This window comes from Saccostrea echinata, unplaced genomic scaffold (assembly GCF_033153115.1).
Source record: "Saccostrea echinata isolate AGI-Se365-2 ecotype Australia unplaced genomic scaffold, CSIRO_AGI_Sech_v1 ptg000014l, whole genome shotgun sequence".
NCBI lineage: Eukaryota > Metazoa > Mollusca > Bivalvia > Ostreida > Ostreidae > Saccostrea > Saccostrea echinata.
Genome location: NW_026889763.1, coordinates 16813830 through 16834615, shown reverse-complemented (window position 1 = coordinate 16834615; position 20786 = coordinate 16813830). Strand labels below are relative to the sequence as shown.

The window sequence follows — 20786 nt, the reverse complement described above, 5'->3', positions numbered from 1 at the left end:
TCTTTTTAAAAAGCTTTTTACCTTTACAAAACTATCCAATTCACTTTGATTTATCATTTTGATGAACGAAATTTTATGTACAATGAGATCGACCTATTGAACTCCAGAATTCCAGTTCTGTGTGATTTTTTTTTTTTTTTTTCCTTTCTTTTCGGGTTCTTCTCTCTTTTCATGTCCTTTTAAAGATTTTTAAAAAGTTGTTAGTTTTAAATGTAAGTTTTGTTTATATAAGGCTGCAAATCAATACATCAATGTTGTCATAGACAAATAAATAAGATCCAAAATACAACATCGTAGCTGCAGTACATTAAATAGTCACGTCGCAAACAAATAAATTCAGAAAGAAAAATTAAATGATAAAATTTTTATTTTCAATGAAACGTCATTTTGTTGGAATACCAAGTCAGCTGACTCAATCCAACTGTATAAAACTGAAGTTTATTAACCGTGTTGATGAAATGGGTAAAACATACATAAACTAAAACTCGGTGCATATGATAACAATCTAACATGTAAAATAAAGCTTACGTCACGATATAAAACCATTAATACATGTATGTTATTCAGTATTCAAGTAAACGGTATTCTTTTGTGATATGCTTTGTTGGTTGCTAGTTCCAAGTGACGTCATAGACATAGCTGTGAGAGGGTGAGCTGTTTTCGTATGAACCGCGCTTGCTTATTTCGTCATAAGACACGTAATTATACTCTTGTACTTCTCTATTCTCTTCTGTGGAGGAAATCTTATTTGAAGACAAGGAAGGCCATTGTCCTCTTGTGTTTTCTGTGGCTTCTTTAGAATTTGCTTTTTTGTCTTTTATTCTTAATTAAAAAAATGAAAATTTATATATATATATATATATATATATATATATATATATATATATATATATATATATATATATATATATATATATATATATATATATATATAATATATATATATATATATATATATTTATATATAGGCATGTAAATGACATTTGAATAGCAATTATTGTACATTAAAAAATTTTCTTTTTCAAAAATAAAAATCAAACATATAGGGCACTTACTTTGATGCAATAACTGAATGGTACGAAATATGTATATTTTAGGGCCTATTTTAAATGATACATTCCATATTAAAGAACAATAAAATGGAACAAAATATCATTCATGGCTTACATTTTGTAGATCCTAGCAATCGTATATGATACTCCACATACTGTTAGTATTGGAACAGCTACCAAAATCACAACATTGACATTTCTTTCTGAAAATTTATTATAAAATTTACCAATGGTAGGAGAAAAAAATGGTAGTTTTTAAACCCATCTGTTTAATTATAGATTTGATAGAGAATAGTGCAATAGAAATCTTGATTTCCTTCTCTAGGAAAGTGACACAAATGGATGTTTTTGATTAAGAGCTTTGCATGTATCATCAATTTGCAAAGAAGTTTCATTAAGAATGACTGTACCTTTTCCTTCTTCTTTGGACGTTGGTTGGTCATTTTGTTTAGCATTCATATTGCCATGTGCGGGTTGAGATGCTAGTTTGGTTACTTCTCGAATTTTCATTTGCACGTTCGTTTCATGATCATCAATATCTATTTCACTTTTCTTTACAAATGTAGCAGTATTTTTCTCTTTTTGTCGTGTGATTTTCTTCAGAAGATCGGTGAGTGTAGGAACTAAATGAGTTATCGGTGTTGTCATTTGCATAGTTTCTCGAACTATGCCTGAAGACTTGAAATATCTGTTTGTTTCTTGAGGGATGTAGGAATTATTGATATTATGCCGAAAAGCTACTGGCGGTGGTTTTGTTTCTGGAAAGAAAATGTTCTATATATTTTTTGGAGCTCAATAAGAAAGACATATATCTTAAATATTCAAACAAACCTAGTAAGCAGTCTTTGGGCTCGCAGTATTCATACTCATAATAGACTCCGTTACAAAACTGAGTTAGACAATGACGTTTCCTCCATTTTGTTTTTCCCTCACAAGGATAAGAACACGGGGTCCAATCACTCCAGAAAGACCATCCACCTACAAATATTTTAAATATTCAAGACTGCGACTCTACAACTATAAAAATTCAAGATCGTCCACATACAAGCATTGTACTTATTCCAGACCACCCTCGTACAAATATTGTAAATATTCAAAATCGCCACTCTACAAATATTGTAAAAATTCAATCAAGCGAGTCTACACATATTGACCATATTCAAGACTACCCTCGTACAAATATCGTAAATACACCAGCATAAATTGTAAATATTTAAGACCATACTCACCCAATGCATTTGGGCAAAAAAGGAATATTGAAACCAACACTCTAAGCAACCAAATACACTCCATGTTTTCAATTACTTAGAACGCACTTTCATGAAATAAAATAACTAATGAAATATTGAACACTACGACTTAAAAAGAGTCTTTGGGTGTACACATGTACTAACAGGATAAAATGATGGGTCTTACTGATAAATAGTGTTCATTACATTGATTGTTTCCTTTTTATGCTGTTCAAAGTTAAATTTATCCAGGCTTTTACATTACATGAACCATTCTCTTAACAATATGATATTTCCGCAACTTTCTGTTGATGTAATAAAAGTTTAAAACTAAGGGTATTTGTAACATGTAAATAGATAAATCGAGGAAATGAAACAAAATAGCTGGCATGAACGAAAACAAATTTAAAATACATTCATATCTTAAATTTACATTATAGATCTGCGGCAAAGATAACCTATTGTGCATTTTGTAATTAAAGCGCCATTTTTAGAACAAATATAGAGATTCATATTATAAAGAAGTCTGCATGGGCCATCGCAGGAACGAGCCCTGATGGCCGTAGCAGCCATTTCGCAAAATTGCCACCATAAATTAATTGATATTTACTAACATCTTTTACGGATTTCACCTATTTCCTGGTTTATAGGAAAAAAAACACACTCTAAGAATAATTAAAAACACACATTCAATGTTTATATAAAAAATGATGTCTATGACATCATTTTTAAATATCTTATCCCACTGCTTCTTTAATTAGATGAAACAAAGATAAAGTCAAAAACTAACACGTCATTGCTTGGTTTTTCAAAGGGATTTCAAAAGTCATCGATCAATTACGAAAACAAACAGCTTTAGAAAATATCATCAACTGTTTTTCCTTGTCTTCTACCTAACACCGATTTGTTCTTTGGATGACATCTTTCTACCAAGAGTTTATCTACACCAGGGTTTCATGTGATGGCGTCTTGCCATCAGGTGAAATGTGTTATATCTCTCCATCAAGAGTTTTTTTCAGGTTACATTTCTTTAAAGGAATTCTTCGGTCGCATCGCCCCATCATATGTGTCCCAGTTACATTACTCCATAATATATTGTGCTGATGAAAATTTTCAATCACGTATTCTGTGGGTCACCTCCCTAAGCCAGGTATATATGTTTTAAGTCTTTTTATGAACATTCCTTATAGATCTCTCCTTGTTGATTGTTTTGATAACATCTCTTCTTCAAGCTTTCTTTTTAAGCACTTTGCTATCATGTATTCTTCGGGTAACGTATTGTTTGGTCGATCTCTCTTCTCCGGTTTTCTTTTTAGTTGATATTCGTTCACAAGGTATACTTTAAATGTCATTCCTACACCAGCAGATGTTTCTTATGTAAGTCCCTCCATCGAGTATTCCTTCGGGGTTTTCTCTTCCTCATGTTTTCTTTTTGTAACCTCCCTATCATGTTTCCTTAGAGAGTCTTTACCTTACCTTTCCTTAAGGGGTTTTATTTCAAAACTTGCCATGTGAATTTTTTTCTGTTGACTACATCTTAATAACTTCTCTGTAACAAGAGATTTTTTCTTTACATGGAACGTTGAAAATGAATTATTAATTTTAATCAAGAATCAGACTGTTTGAAAACTGGTGATAAAAAGAACGATGTATCAAGATATAGACACTTTTAATCGTCTATAGATGATTAATTCTAATGAGTAATAAAGTATTTTGCCAAAATACCTATTCCATTTTTGACATAGTGTCCCAATTATTCAGGGCATTTTATTCAGTCTTTAAATACAAAAAAGAGAAAAAAAAATCTTTCTCTTGCTATTGCTTTAAATATTGATCTCGAGATCTTTTTACTGGTATTACTCCCTTATAAAAAATGGTTAACGTCTAAATTTATGTTTATCAATTTGATTAAATATATTACGAGAATTTCTTAAAACATAAGTACAAGAAATAACGAACAGTGATCGATCTGTAAAAAAAAATCTACAAACAATACAAATTTATGAACAGGACATAAAACATGGACCCCCTGAAAATTCCAAAGGTGGGATCAGATGCCTAGAAAGAGTAAGCATCTCCTGTCGACCCGTCACACCCACCGTGAGTCGTATGTATTGATTAGGTAGACAGACGGATAGAATTTTCATAATAAAAATTATATAAAAATTGAAATACACAGGGAAAATGGCTCTCGTGAAATTTGCATGAAAATTGCATGATGATATTCGCATGAAATTCGCATGTGGGACGATTTTTGTAAGATTTTCACATAAATTTCATGCGAAAAGGCAAACGCATGAACATCATGCGAGCCACTTTTCCCTGTGTACAACCAAATTTGTATTCTGATGGGATGGATAACAAACGCGAGCTCGTGGGATAAGAATAAGCATAAGAATAAGCATTTGAAATTAGATTAAAAGTAGATGCAGTTGATGCCATTTGTGATATTTCCTGGGCGTTGTCTTACTCTGTTATTGTGTGAACACCTGTGGAGAATATAGTACTTTCAAATCGTAATTGCTGAATACTTGTTTACGTTAGTATTTTAATCAATAAGTAACCAATTAGAACTATACTAATTACCCTAGAAACACATTTTTATTTCATGATCGTTTGAATTTCGTTAAAGTACCTGGATGTTTTTATACTAAACTAGAATAACGTATATAACATTTACAGTTACATGCTGACCAAATATTCATTAGAGCAAAAAGAAAAAAACAGCACTAGAAGAAATGTACGGAAGCCGGTTGGTGCCAGGTAGAAAAAATATTTTATCTGGCGGCCGCCAGATAACTTTCTGGCGGCCGCCAAATAATTATCTGGCGGCCGCCACATAAATAACTGGCGGCCGCCAGAAACTTATCTGGCGGCCGCCAAATAATTTTCTGGCGGCCGCCAGATAAAAAGATCTGGCGGCCGCCAGATAAGTTATCTGGCGGCCGCCAGAAAGTTATTTGGCGGCCGCCAGAAATTATCTGGCGGCCGCCAAATAATTATCTGGCGGCCGCCAGAAAGTTATCTGGCGGCCGCCAAATATTTATCTGGCGGCCGCCAGATAATTATTTGGCGGCCGCCAGATAATTTCTGGCGGCCGCCAGATAGGTTTCTGGCGGCCGCCAGATAACTTATCTGGCGGCCGCCAGATCTTTTTATCTGGCGGCCGCCAGTTATTTATCTGGCGGCCGCCAGATAATTATTTGGCGGCCGCCAGAAACTTATCTGGCGGCCGCCAGATAAAATATTTTTCTACCTGGCACCTACTGGCTTCCGTAGAAATGCGACTTACTCAATATACTTAACTAATGTCATTAAGACTACATTAAATTAAAAATCATAATATAAAATGTAATTATGAACTTATGATCTCATTTAGAAGGTACAATCAAAAAGTAAATATATTCTAATTTTAATTAAGTTGAGTGGATTAATAAGGAAATGTGGAATTATTCGACACATCATAATATAGGATTATATGTACCGGTATTAGGATTTCATCGAACTAAAGAGAATGTTATAAATGAAGTTCCTGCATATTTTCTCCCAAAATATTATATCTGTTTCATTTCAAATTGAAATTAAATTGTTAATGTACAGATCTAGATAGGATTCAATATTTTCTGGTGACATTTGCATGGCTTTGGATCCTATTAAAGTTGTCAAAGTACAATACATTTTTTAAGGTGTCAAATCTCGTATAGAACTGCTGTGCTTTAAACCTAGTATTTCTCACTGGATCACAGTCTGCTTAACTTTTCATTGTGTCGTGGTGCTGTACTTTTTTCTTTTGATGTTAGCCATTCTCTAAATCAGATAGAAAACCTTTGGCTGAATTCCAACGAACTATAACTTCTAGGGAACGGAGCTTAGCAGTACAATATTTTCCAATGTACTGTACAATAACTTCCAAAAAAAAACTCAATACTTTTTGAATTTTTTCTTCAACTTCTGTAAGCATATACAACCTATCCAGAGGAAACACGAGAAACCTCACAAAATTCACCCTTCTCCCTTCTATTTGTAAATGCATACGTGAAAACCATTTTCAAGAGGAATGCATATAAACTCATTAGTTAACTGCTTAAACAAAAATTTTAAAAAGACACAGAATTTTATGAAATACATGTATTCAAATTAAAACAGATACAATTGAAATCTGGCAATATTCAAAACACGCACAGTTTCGATGATTTCCTTAATAGCACCTGTTTTCTGGGTTCCTTGAGTTACATGCAAACGGATACATGTTGGTATATACACTGTATTTGGACTCTTTCACACTACATTCCATAATTTTGACACCTGTGGCTACAGTAATTGCCTCGGATTTCCTCAAGACATGCCAGCGTATTCCTAGTAACAGTAATGTAGCGGATCCTAGTGCGGGAGGATCCAAGTTTTCAGTATTGTGCCTGTGTATATTATGGTTTTTGAAATACTTATACTGCTTGAATTAATCCATCAAATACAACTGCACACTCGTTTATCATCGTTTAATTTTTCATTGCAACCATCTCCTTTGTACTTAATGCTTTGTTTGAACACCCTGTACACTTACGATGGACTTAGGCCTGTGACGTAATGTCCCGTGCAGTTTGGTGCTGAAGGAGTGACTATGCAAATGACCATGACACAAGACATTTACAGACACTTTCGGAATTTATTGTACAGAGAGGCGTGACAGTCTCGTTACTGCGCAACTCGACTGCCACGTCTCTCTGTACAATAAATCCCTTACAAACGAAAGAAGGTACTGTAAATATAACATAAAATTGGTAATGCCATTTCGAAATGCTGATTCTAAAACCGTTTCAGAGTATTCAAGCACTTAATATGCTCCGCTGTAAAACTTGTCTCTAATTTTTCTTGAGCGCCTTGCTAGGCTTCAACTTCTTGCTTTCTCCATCACAAGTATTTTCGGTTGCTGTCTTTTAAATATCAACATTTTTTGTTAAATTCATGTAGAAACTTTTCTCTACAGCTAAATTAAGCTTTAGTAAACTACCTTTATTTATGAAGCTATTACAATTATACTTGTTTTACATAAACCGTAAGGGTTCCATTAGAAAAATTAAAACATAGTCCTATTATGGAAACATTTCACTTTTACGTACATAGTATGGATATCAAAACAAGTCTTATATTGACTCTATTAACTCATTACTGCTGATTGCCTTATAATAGTATATATAGCCACAGAAACTTCTTATGTATTTCCAAAATTGATGCTTGTATAAATTCTGAAAATGAAGGATGTGACTAGTACTTCATTTTGAGAATGCATGGGGTAACTATTTCCGGCCTTTATTATCAAGGTAGCATGGTCCTTAATTTGGGGTATAATTTGAAAGAGAAAAATAATTGGCACACAAGTACATTTTTCCTCATTACCAAAAATTTAAAAAAAACACATCATGCTCTCGTGGGAAAAAGGAACATTAACTTCGTTAAAATGCAGTGTTAATGTAACCAAATATAGAACTGAAACAAAGGATGAGCATGAAGACAACACCCTAAATACAAAAATAAATTCACGTTATACTGAGGCAGGAATAGAATTAGAAATAAAGGTTTTGCGCAATACAAAATCGTGGCCGTCCAGAAAAGTTTACCTATTCGGAAACGTGGGGCGTTCTAATTCCTTCCATAATTAAAATTCATGAAATCTCTGTTTACCAGCTTACTCGTATGCACGTATTTCAATGTATTCGACAAAATTTTTATGCTAAATTTCCTAAAGCAAAACCGAATTTGAACCATTTTTTTTCTAACTTACAAGACGTACAGCATCTAGACGAATATTAACGAAACTTTATTGGCACTCCTGACGTCACATCATACATCAAAGGTTAGTTAGTGTTATCTACTCAGAAAAATGATGCTACTTAGAAGTCATAATTGACTTAAGAATATCCCGATCAACTTCCGATCACATGACAAGGTGTCAGACAAAACCGGAAGCGACCAATCTAAAGCTGTTTCTCGTGAATCTTGATAAAGTTATTTCAAGTGGAGTCAAGTTTTCTTGAACGCTTACAATTTTCGACATTAATTTAATCCAAATTCCAGATATATGTAAGGCAAACAGTGTTTAGAGTTCTTATCGACATCACTTAATACTTGTGTAAATAGAGGAACATGCATGCATATGATATACATATCGTTCAAATGGATGTACATGTAATATAAAACAATAATGAATTAGGATATACTGTCTAATACAATGAGATATAAACGTTCACTCTGTCCTCGCTTCCTAAGTACTTGTAGGAGACACCGTTTTCCTGTGAAAAGCGGACAAAGACATTACCACCGGATGTGTGTAAAATGTTCTAGTGTGGTTGAAAATAATGTCAACTTTTAGGGTTTGTGTATTCTGGATAACAATTTGAAGGTAAAAATTTAAGTATGATTTAATTAATTTTGGTATTACTTTCGAACTCTTTCTTCTTTGCCCTTTGATTTTTTGGCTAGGGTATTTCTCCTCTCTCTCTCTTTCCCTCTTTTCCCCTACCCCCTTCTCTCTCCTCCATCTCAATCTTTTTTCCTCTTTATATTCCTTCTATTCTGTATTCCTTTTTCCTCCTATTTGGTTTAACAATTTCAATAAAAACATACAAACCTCAGTATCTTATTAAAAATGTTACATTCAAAATTGAAATCTCGTTTAAATGTATCTATTACTAGATATTTTTAAATTTAAATCTAACATGTACTGAGACACGCGTCTCAAGTCGAGAGGTTTACAAATAATCAGTGTTCATAGTTAACAAAAGACATGTTTAAGTAAATAATAAATCTCAGCAGCAAACTTTATCTTATGATGTCAGACAGCAATGAGTTTTGTATTCGGATCTGCCTTGTCAGTCACAAGAGAACGACAGGAAACCCCTATTTATTCGACCTCTGACCTCTTCGTCCTCACCCTCTTTTAAATAGCAAACAAACGATGAACTGACTGTTTATGCACGTGGATTTCTTGTCACTGAAGGATTTGTAATTTCTTATCATTTTTTCGTGATTTTTTTGAATTATTGAATAAGCTTACATCATGTTTATTTTCAAACGGAAATAAGCAGCTTCGTCTCCTGGTATAAAAGCTTTTTTTTTTTTAAATTTGAAAAAAAATATTTTTATTCGGATGATTTCCTTGTTTGAAAACTGTGCTCTGAGGAAAACTGTAAAATGTCTACTGCTACGTCCAATGTTTCAGGCAGCTACACGACAGTGATGGCCTATACAACAGAAAGAACGGGGACAACAACAGCGACTGATCACGTCACAAGTAAGTAGAAAAGGGAGAAGCTTTTAATTTAATGGATGTAACTTCAATCGTGTAAAAAACGTGAAAATGTTTAGCAAATTTATAATAACATTAGAGGAAAATATGATGTAGAGAGGTATCAACCTCTGTGTTTTCAGCTGGGATAACCACAAGAATCCAACAAAGAAATTTAACAACAGATCCTGATGTACTTGGGTCTGGTAACAACAACGACAACAACAAAGACGGTCATAAACCATTTGTGAAATCACGTACGTCTCTCATCTGATGTTTTATTATATCCAGGTGTTGAAAAGGGGGTTAGCTTAATTAATTCAATTGCTTTTTTTTTTTTAGAAAGAATATTTTCAGATAATTCAAAATACTTTAAAATGTTGTATATTAACTTTAAGCGGAATCCAAGATTAAGAAGCAACAGAGAAGCATTACAAAATTCTTTTCTTAGTTCACCAAAGAAACAACAAACGAATGTCTCTATTTTGTGAGAGACAGACATTTTCCCTAGACTGCACATGCTTCGAGAAATAGTTGCTGTCTTAGGGGACAATAAACTTGATAAAGGTCACCTTGCCCAAACCAATGCCTCCTCCCTTTGGTGGTGATAAAGATCTTTCCTATATATACATTTGATGGAGATTAAGATGTTTCCTATATATGTATATGATGGAGATCAAGATCTTTCCTATATATGTATTTGATGGAGATTAAGATGTTTCCTATATATATATTTGATGGAGATCAAAATGTTCCCTATAGACGTTTGGAAATTGTCGATCGTTACTTAATGCTAAATATAGTGCTAAAACTGTCAAAGTCTCTTTAATGGAAAATCCCACTGGATATTTGCCAAATTCCAAATATTTTGAAAACTATAAAGGATCCATAATGATGTTAAAATGTTATATAATGATGTTAAGATGTTATAATCATAATACGTTTTATAGTTCATATACTGCTTGCCATGTAGAAACTTTTAATGCAGAACTCAAGATTTTTTTAAAATTTTTAATTTAATTTTTTTTTTGTTTACCAATGCAACAGAAACAATGGACATTATTACTGAACTGCATAAACAAAACATTATAGTGGGGTATAGTATATTTGAAGATGTCTATTTTCAGAATTACCTACCGCTGCAGTCTTGGGTGGAATTGTCTTTCTAATAGTGATATGCATAGTGGTTGTCTTTGTGTATCGGAAAAATCGTCAAAGGTAAATAAAATCAATATTTATTATATGTTTTACTTTATTTTATTCTCTTTAGAATTATATATTATACCTCTACTGATTTTTTCCCTACATAACTTTAGATCGTTAGATGTGACTAATTCCCTAGAAATCGTTTTGAATGGACTAATCCCCGTGCGTCAGTCAAGTGAGCTAATCCCTGCATCAAAAGCTAATTCCCGGTTCTTCGTAATCCTCTAGATTTTACTTTTACATTGGTATGATATGTGAATGGACTAATCCCCGTGTGTTACTTCAGTAAGCTAATCCTTGCTATGAAGTCACGCTATCTGAAACCTCTAAATTTTATGTTTGTATCGGTATAATAAAACAGTTAAAATTACTAGTATATCATTGCGGGAGTTAGCAAGATTCCAGTTCCCCTCGACCAGGACTTTTTCCCGAGGCGAAGCCGCGGGAAATAGTCCTTGCCTTGGGGAACTGGAATCTTGCTAACTCCCTCATTGGTATACTTTAACTGTATAATAATGAGCTGCCGGGATGTGATCCCGTGATTTTAAAGGACTCTGCGTCTATCTGTGTATTCTATGCACATGGCCGTAGGAACCGGGGGGGGGGGGGGGGCACGGGAGGGCGTGTCCCCCCAATAATTTTGCCGACATTTTAGAGTACTATAGAAAAAATAGATACTATATGCTTGTGCCCCCTCAATGGAAATGTCTGATGACCTTTTTTTTATGCTTGTCAAGGAATTTTTGGTAGTTGATAGTGCCCCCTCAACTGAAAATCTATGGTTGTGCCCCCCGAAACTGAAATTGCTTCCTACGGGCCTGATGCAGATTTATTGAACATTGTGTTTTAACCAACTTGCATTGTAAATAAATTTAGAACAAATTTGTTTTCAATGATTATACAATATTTACATCAGACTATTCCAAAAATAAAGAAAAAATGAATAAAAATCTTTTTTAAAGAAATCCTACTTGACTTAGATTGAAAATGCCTGGTAGTTTCCAATACAATATCAAAAATTCATAATTATTTTTTAATATTTTCATTCAGAAGGTTACAAGGAATAAGAATTCCGGATATTCCTGGTTGTTTTTGAATGCAATTCCACATTTTGCAAACACTAATACTTGCAGCCCAAATTTGACCCTTGCATCAATGTTTCTATCACTTTCTCTCTATGAATAAAGAAAAAGTGAGTCTGATTAATTTCTTCTACTCGATTTTTTCGTTTAAAATTGCTACTTTTTTGCACAGGAAGTACAAACAAAGAAACAAGAGACCGGAGGAGGAGATTGGATTTATGGACGCGGACGCAGACAACAGAAGAAGTGACATAGCGATGCAGTTATTACAGGTCAATGACCCCTCCTTCTTCGAGATAGAGGAGGCCACTCAAAACGCTAAATTACAGGAACTACAGGGCCAGAACGATCTTAACCTCATGGAGATCATAAACGGATCTGGGGTCAAAGAAAACAACATCCAGGGTGAGAAGCATGACATTGCACCAAATGGTGAAAGTGAGGGTCAAATCAGTGTGCCTGCAATATCTGGCTATACAGTTAAGGAAAATAAAGAAGCTAGGTCTTCGAAATCAAGCATCAATGACAGTTCGATTGACGAAATGAAAAATGCAAATTCATCTAATATAAGTGCCCCTGGTAGTACTGGAAAGGGAAAGAAGACTGAACTACAATCAAGTTTGAACGGTGCCACTAGTAGTTCTGGAAATGATGTTAAAGCCGGAAGATCATCCAACATACCTGTGTCTAGTGCTGAATCTGACAGTCACTACAAAGCAAAAAGAGCTCATTCTTTACAGTTGTCCAATGTACGAACATCACATGCCGAAAAATCCAGGCAGCGCCAAAGTGAAATAGTTGGCAATCCTAACCGCAAAAGTGAAACTAAAGTTGATACTCAAGATACGCAAAATTCAAGCATGGAAAGCCGCGTGGAGCAACGACTGAAACAGCGGCAGTCTGCGCGGTCAAGTGGTGGTAACCTTACAGACAAAAGAACAAGTGAAAAATTAAGTCATAGTAAACCATCACAACCCCCGATAGGTGGTGGTGTCGCGCCGGAAGTCGCACAAACCGCCAGTGCGAGGAGCAGTAAACATTCTTCCGGCGGATATGACGAAGCTTTAAAACAGCTGAAACATGTTGACAGTGATCCCAATTTAACTGAAGGTCACAGTACTAAATGAAGCAAATAATCATTTACATCATTAGTTACAATTTGCAGGGTAATTAAATAAGTGACCGGTGTCTGGTTATTAGACTAAAAGCATAAATCAATATTCAAATATTCAAATGACGTTTGTATTTTTCGTAAATAATAATAATAAAAAAAAATCAGCGAAAGACATTGATTAATTTTGACATCGATTTGAATGATAAATTTGATTTCTTGCTTTTTGAAATAAAAAAGAATATCATTTTCATTCACATATTTTATTTTTAATCTTTTTTTCTTTCCCTGTCTGCTTTTAGTTAGGTCTCCCATCCAAACATTTATTTTCCTTAAGTGGGGGGCCTAAGTTTTATGAATTTAGCTTGTTTCATGGCTTGCATTGGTTCAAAGATCTCTTAATATAAATATCAATGTGATGTTTATTGTTACAGTTTAGAATATGATGTTCTTGTCCCAAAGGATTTTAATTCAAATTGAAGCAAACAACAAATAGAAACAAACTAAATCATTGAAAATAAATGGTTGAAGGCCTAAAAAAATGCTCATGCAGAAAAAGAAAAGGATTGACCTTGACCTTTCAACTTTTTGCCTTATGATTTGGGCTTTTTCTTCTGTTAGAGGAGGTAGTCTTTCCCTTAAGTTTCATGGCAAAAGCTCAAAGAAAACTAAAGTTACATTGTATCATCTGAATTGTATGAATTTCTGACCTATGATTTTTGACCTCAAAATCAATATAGAGTTTATTTAAGTCATAGGAATAAATGATTTAAAATTCAGTGCAAAAGCTTATAAGCTACTGAAGTTTTTATCTGAGAACCATTTGATCAATAGATGAATTTTAACCTTGATTTTTTAAAGCTAAAATCAATATAGGTCCTTCTTTAAGTAAAAGGGAGTTATGATTTCATTGCAAACTAAAGTTAACAATTATAGAATTTTTTTACCATCACTTATGATCTTTGATTTCAAAAGCAAATAGTGATAGGGAGTTATGATATAAAATTTCATTGTAAAAGCTCAAAGAAAAGTAAAGTTGTTATCTGGAAACCAAAGTAAGCAATATAGAAATTTCTGACCTAGACCTTTCAGTTTTTGGCTTAAAAATCAATCATTATGACAAAAGTCCTTTTAGTAACAGGAAATGTGGAATTAAAATTTTATCGTTAAAGCTCAAACAGAACTTAAGTTATCAATTGGAAACAATTTTTGCAACACTAGTATATTTATTTTTACGTTGGCATTTTACATTTTGTCTCAAAATCATTCGGAGTCCTAAAGTTTTAGGGAGTTAGGATATAGCATTTCAATACAAAACCTATAGAACATTTTGAAACATCATCCGGAAAATCATTAGTGTTACACTCAGAAACAGGCAGACGGACGGCTAGACCCAAATTAATATCCTTCACTTTTAGCAAAAGTGGTGGACAAAAAAAGAGTTGGGAAAAATAATGAGTACATGTACAGACTGTTTATCTGCTGAATATTTAGGAGAAGAAAAGAAGATTTTTAAAGAAATAATACATTTTCACTACATAATCAATAGAGCACCACCACCCCCTTCCACAGGGTCCATCACCCTGGTGCCACAAATTTCACAATTTTGGAAGAGGTACCCTTGATCATCATGATCATGCACCGAGTTTATCTTCTTTATATAAGATGGCAGAGAAGAAGATTTTTAAAGAATTTATGCATTTTCACTGTATTATCGTTAGAGCCCCACCCTAACACCAGAACACCTGACCCAACAGCCAAGATGTTCACAATTTTGGAAGAGGCGCTCTTGTTCATCATAACTATCATATCTGGTTTATCTGCTTAATACTTAGTAGTAGAGAAGAAAATTTTTAAAGAAATAATGCACTTTCACTTTATAATCAATAGAGCCCCCGGATTCGAATCCACTGTGGGACGTGGAGACCGGTTCTTCGGATGAGACCGTATAAACCGAGGTCCTGTGTTGCAGTTGGTGTTGGCTCGAAAAAGATCCCTCACTGCTCAATGGCCCTGAGTGCCGAGTATAGGTATAAATTTACATATCTCCACCGGCAAGTGGTGGCGTGCCCATATGAGTGAAATATTCTTGAGAGGGACGTTAAACAACAAACAAACAAATAAAAATCAATAGAGCCCCCCCCCCCCTTTATCACAGGACCCCACACCCTGGGGCCACAAATATCACAATTTTGGATGGGGCATCCTTGATCAACATAACCATGCTCCTAGTTTATGTGCTTTATATACAGAGGGAGAGAAGAAGATTTTTAAAGAATCAATGCATTTTCACTATATGATCAATAGAGCATCGCCCTAATACCAGAACCCTTGACCCAGGGGCCAAGATTCTACAATTTTGGAAGAGGCGCCCTTGCTTATGATAACTTTATATTTGATTTATCTGCTAAATACCTGGGAGCAGAGGAGAAATTAAAAAATAATGCGCTTTCACTATATAATCAATAGAGCCCCCCCCCCCTTCCTGCAAACCCCTCGACCTGTGGCCACACATTTCACATTTTGTAAGAACCACCCTTGATTATCATAACCATGCACCTAGTTTATCTTCTTTATAAATGTAAGAGAGTGAAATATTTTTAAAGAAATCACGCATTTTCACTATATGATCAATAGAACCCCGCTCAGAACCCCTGACCCAGGGGCCAAGATATTCACAATTTTGCTTAACTCATCATAAATAGATATTTGGTTTATCTGCAAAATACTTAGGAGCAGAGAAGACGATGTTCAAAGAAATAATGTACTTTCACTATATTATCAATAGAGCCCCCCCCCCCCCTCTGCGCGCAGAACCCCTTACCTTGGATCGAAATATTTCACAATTTTGGAAGAGGCACCCTTGATCATCATAATCATGCACCTAGCTTATCTTCTTTATATACAGGGGGAGAGAAGATTTTTAAAGAATGTATGCATTTTTCATTATATTATCAATAGAGCCCTGCCCTAACACCAGAACCCCTGAACCAGGGGCCATGAAATTAACAATTTTGGAAGAGGCACCCTTCTTCATTATAACCATGTACTTAGTACATCGACTTAATGCCCAGGAGCAGAGGAGAGGATTTTCAAAGAATTAATGCACTTTCACTATATAATCATTAGAGCCCGCCCTAGCACCAGAATCTCTGACCAAGGGACAATGAAATTCACAATTTTAGAAGAGGCCCCCTCCTCCTCATAACCATCTACTCAGTACAGCTCAATGCTCTGGAGCGGAAGAGGCACCCTTCCGCATTAAAACTTTGCATTTAGTTTGTTTGCTTTATGTCCAGGAGCAGAGAAGATTTTTACGAAATAATGCATTTTCACTATATATTCAACAGAGCCCCGCCCTAGCTCCAGAACACCTGACCCTGGGGCCATGAATTTCAAAATCATGGTACAGGGCTCAATGCTTATTACAATTATGCCAACAATTTGACTTCTTGATGTTCAGGAGTAAAGAAGAAAATTAAAATTACATTAATTCAAGTGGTTTTTGCACCACCCCTCAGGCCCCAGGGGGGCAGGGACAATGAAATTCACAATTGTTGTTCCCCTTCACTCCTAGATGCTATTTGCCAAAATTGGTTGAAATTGGTTGAGCAGTATCAGAGAAAAAGCTCAAAATGTTCAAATGTTAACGCGCGACGGCGGACGAAAAGTTTACTCAGGTGACCTGAAAATGTTTTCACTCTTCATAGGTATTATTTATGTGTAACACTTTTTTTTGGTTAAAACTTTTATAGCTCAAAAAATTATTTATGAACGATCTTTCCTGATTTTTTTCCCTTCCGATGGGAAATACAGTTTGTGAATTATGTTATGTAGAAGGGTTACTAATTAGGAAGCAGAATGGGGAAATGTTGAAAAATGAAAAACAATTTAATACATAACAAAAAGTAAACAAACCAAACCAGTGGAACCTGGTGTTGTTTTCAATCTCAAAATAAAAAATTGAAGTATTGAAGGGTTGGGATTACTCATGAAACTTTCTTTTGCAACAAACAAGAAGCATTTAAGAATCTGTACAATGCAGAGTACATGTAAACAAAATGTGGATTTGTATGTGAGCAAAAAGCCTTTGTTGGAGGATTCTAGTATGGCTAAGGAAATATATTAACGCGTATTTACAAGTTTAGTTTTCTTAAATTAGTAGGCGCATAGCTAGGGATCGTTTTTATGTGGACGCCTGGATGGAGCGGAATTTTGGACCACTATAAACCCCAGTCCCTTCAGTTTAGGGCAGAAACCAGAAAAAAGGTGCCATAAGACATATGCAAGATTTTTAAAAATTCTTTTTATTATTAAAGTGCCAATGAGGTAGCAACATATGTTGGGCTTATTTTAAAGTAATTAACTTTTAATAGCGCCCCCCCCCCCCCGAAAAAAAATGGTTTAAATTTTTCACCGTAAGCGAGATATTCGGCGAAAACTGAAATTTATACGTAAACATATCTTTATGGTAACGAAAACGAGGCTCTATCCGAAAGTGACGTATTATAACTGCTTTGACGCCCAAAGTTAAGTAAACAATCTAAGAGTAGAAGACATTGTTTTACTTGAAAAAATGAGTGGAAAATCCAGAAGACGAAAGTGTGCTGTGGGGGATGCAGCAACAGACTGTCGCGGACTCAATCACGCTTCACTTTTTTCCCAAAGACGAGAAGCAGCAAGCTCAATTTGTGGAGTTAACGAGAGTAGACTGGCATGGACCCTCACAGTATACAGTGAACTGTTTTGAATATTTTAAAGACGATTGTTTGAGGCCAGTTTTTCCATGATGAATGACTTTGGAATGTCAGCCAAGCGATGACAATGTCCGGGATCCATCCCCTCGATATATCCTAAGGGCCGGTACACACGATAAGGCTTGCCTTATAAGTCATAGAACTTAAGTTCTAGCCTTACCGTGTGTACACCCTTAATACACGGTTTTTCGAGCCGTACAAGTCTGACTTACAAAAACAACACTGCTCTATTTCTTAATACAAGACTTAGCTGAAATTTTCTTCTCAACCAATGAAAATCATTCGCCCAAATGTCATTCTATTTTTATCAAACCATACACATGGGTACATTGAAGTGAACACAAAGTATTTTCGAATAAGCTAATGAAAATATCCACAAATGCTTCTGTTCAACCTCTTCCTCTTTTTGTTAAGAAGTGTGAATGTACTTGTTGGTATAATTATTACAAAGTCCAGTAATCTATTCTTCTATTTTAATGACCGAATGCACTATTTATAGCTGGAAACACGTGGGATTTATGGAAATGTTGTATATAATCTTGCAAGTCTTGCCTTAACGTGTGGACACAAGCTTAAGAGCCGTACGTCCTGCAAATCGTAAGGTTTTAGACTTATAAGGCAAGCCTTACCGTGTGTACCGGCCCTAAGAGGAAAGTCGACGATCTGAATACAGTATTCATCGAGTAGTCAATAGGCGCAGACCCACCTGCTACCAAATGACAGGCTGTTGTCAACCGTGAAAAGAAAAGGGTAAGAGTAATTTGTTCTGTACATAAATGACTTTAAATAGCTTTAATTTCAAATTATAATCCTGGAATGAAAACATACTACATTGAATACGGAAAATCCAAAGTTTAGGAAATCAGTGTTAAAAGCAATGCCATTGATGACTAAGGAATATGAGATCAGTGTTAGAAGCAATATCATTTTTATTTTGACAGATGATACAGACAAAAAATTAGATAGCTTGATTGATATACTCGTACATGTATATATTTTTGATTTTGAACTTATTTTGATTGTAAATGATGCGAAAATTTAATGTCTAAAAAATCAAGGAATTCTAAACTTTCTATGATGTTCAAATATGATGCTAAAGATTTTTGCCGTCACCTTTATAAATCTGTACAGCTTTTTATCACTTTACAGAGCATTGTTGTGAATTCCGATGTGTAGCTGAAATACCCTCAAGACGGTCACATTTTTTCAAGAGTAATTGAATTTTAATTCGGTCTCCGACCTTAGTCATTACTTTCTTTATACAGAATCAGACGATTAATTGACCATCTATGCACAGAATTTCTTGGCACTGATTGGCTTGAAAGTCCCTTAAAGATCAGTGTTGACAAGAAGTAGGTTTCCATTTTGTTGTTTGATAATGTTATGTTGCTAAAAAAAAAGATTACCTCAACCATAATTATAACTACTGTTTTTTCTATCAGAATATTTCCGAAGAAGAATGCATTTGTGATACTCTCACAATTTTTTTTCAACAAACTGCCAAAAATATTTTAGGGAATTCAGTAACAAAAGTAACAAAAAACGTATTCGATTATTATCTCACCAAGGATGAAGAAGTGCTATACTATTTTTTCTCTCCTCAAACTGATACCCCCTTTCCAAAAATTATATCCATTGTCTTTACTATATTAATACGATGGCCTATTCTTGAATAGAAATCAATTGAAGAGTATGAACTATGGAATGAGTAATTGATTTAAGACATTTTAATGGACTGTTCTAAGTTACTGACTAAACAAGAATTGTATCATCATTTCAATACCTCATCAGTGGCGGATCCGGGATTCTTGACAGGGGATCAAATCAGTTGGGGTAGGGGTGGGGGCCCTAGGGGCGAAGCACCCGGAAGCTCAAGGCTTTTAGGTTTTTTAAAACAGTTTTTTGACTTTTTTAGATATATTTTAGGCATCATTACTGCAATATCCACCTAATCCGCCAGTGCCCATTGCCATGTAGCCTTCGAGATGCCCTAGGTTAAGGATGTGTTCAAATTCTTGTCCAATAAGGGTTTGTGGATATAGTTATGATATCTCAAAAGATATTTTTGGTATGGCGTTTGGTACAATTGTAAGTCATCATCAGCATCATAGTCATGTTTGAATTCATTTAAACTCAGTCCTATCAGGTCTAGAAGTTATAGCCTGAAAAAACTATTATCTTATTATCCAGTGACCTAGATATGCAAACAATATCTTCAGTCAAATTTATATCATTGGGAACAACATATTAAATTCTTAATCAACTCCAAAAAGGGTTTGAGAATCATGATTCTTATTCGATTTTGTGACAGACAATTGACGAATCCCGCAGAAAACATTCTTCTAGCGTATATCGAGAAGTTTTTAAACAGCTGGAACATGTTGAAGGTGATCCTCATTTGCCTGAAATCCTGGAAATAAGTGATTCAAATGAAGATCATTTTCTACATTTAACGGTGCAAGTAATTACAGTAAATATCAGATATATTGCAAAATACATACAAATTTATTTTATTTAAGGGAAGCTGAGAAAGGATAGATTTTAATACTTTACAGAATCTCACCATGTTTATTGGGGGGAAAATCTTGAACTTTTTACAAAAACTGGTGAAATGGCATTTAATATCCTGTAACTATTACACCGGTATTTTGATAAGATGTATCGTACATAATTACAAAGATATTCATGATAAAAAAGAATGTCATTTCTTAGCAAAGCTTCCTTCATCGATTCCCAGATGTAGTAAAGTATCACAAGAATTATGCAACCATGCTTGTTTTCTAAATATGTAGAAGACGTTTTCTTCATTTCTTGGTACTTTTTTCCAAAGCCTTCAGTCTTTGATCAATTCTTTGAACATCTTCCTTGGTTGCCAGTTTAGCAACTGTTTTTCCAAGTTGATCAGTTAAAAGGTTTTTCATATCTGTCATCAGTGAAGTTTTGAGTGTCTCAAACGAAGCTGAATCAAGTGATGTCTCAATAACCGTCTTTTCAAATTTAAGAAGACTATCAGGGGAAAGCTCTAAAGCTTCTAGAACATCTGCTATAGGTGTCATTATGCAGGATC

The 20786-nt window shown here is 34.6% G+C and overlaps 2 protein-coding genes across 2 annotated transcripts; one reads left to right on the top strand and one right to left on the bottom strand.

Annotated features, from left to right (window-relative positions):
• Positions 1-454: 454 nt before the first annotated feature.
• LOC133186545 (uncharacterized) lies at positions 455-2345 on the bottom strand. Its single transcript, XM_061321775.1, has 5 exons — positions 2339-2345; positions 1884-2030; positions 1463-1810; positions 1168-1255; positions 455-822 (listed from the first exon to the last, which is right to left on the bottom strand). The coding sequence occupies exons 1-5, from the start codon at positions 2343-2345 to the stop codon at positions 612-614; spliced, it is 801 nt and encodes a 266-aa protein (XP_061177759.1). The 3' UTR covers positions 455-611.
• A 7015-nt stretch (positions 2346-9360) lies between these two features.
• Positions 9361-13140, top strand: LOC133187304 (uncharacterized). The gene is made up of 5 exons (XM_061322666.1): positions 9361-9375; positions 9498-9569; positions 9707-9820; positions 10691-10781; positions 12024-13140. The coding sequence occupies exons 2-5, from the start codon at positions 9515-9517 to the stop codon at positions 12976-12978; spliced, it is 1215 nt and encodes a 404-aa protein (XP_061178650.1). The 5' UTR covers positions 9361-9375; positions 9498-9514; the 3' UTR covers positions 12979-13140.
• The last annotated feature ends 7646 nt before the right edge of the window (positions 13141-20786 follow it).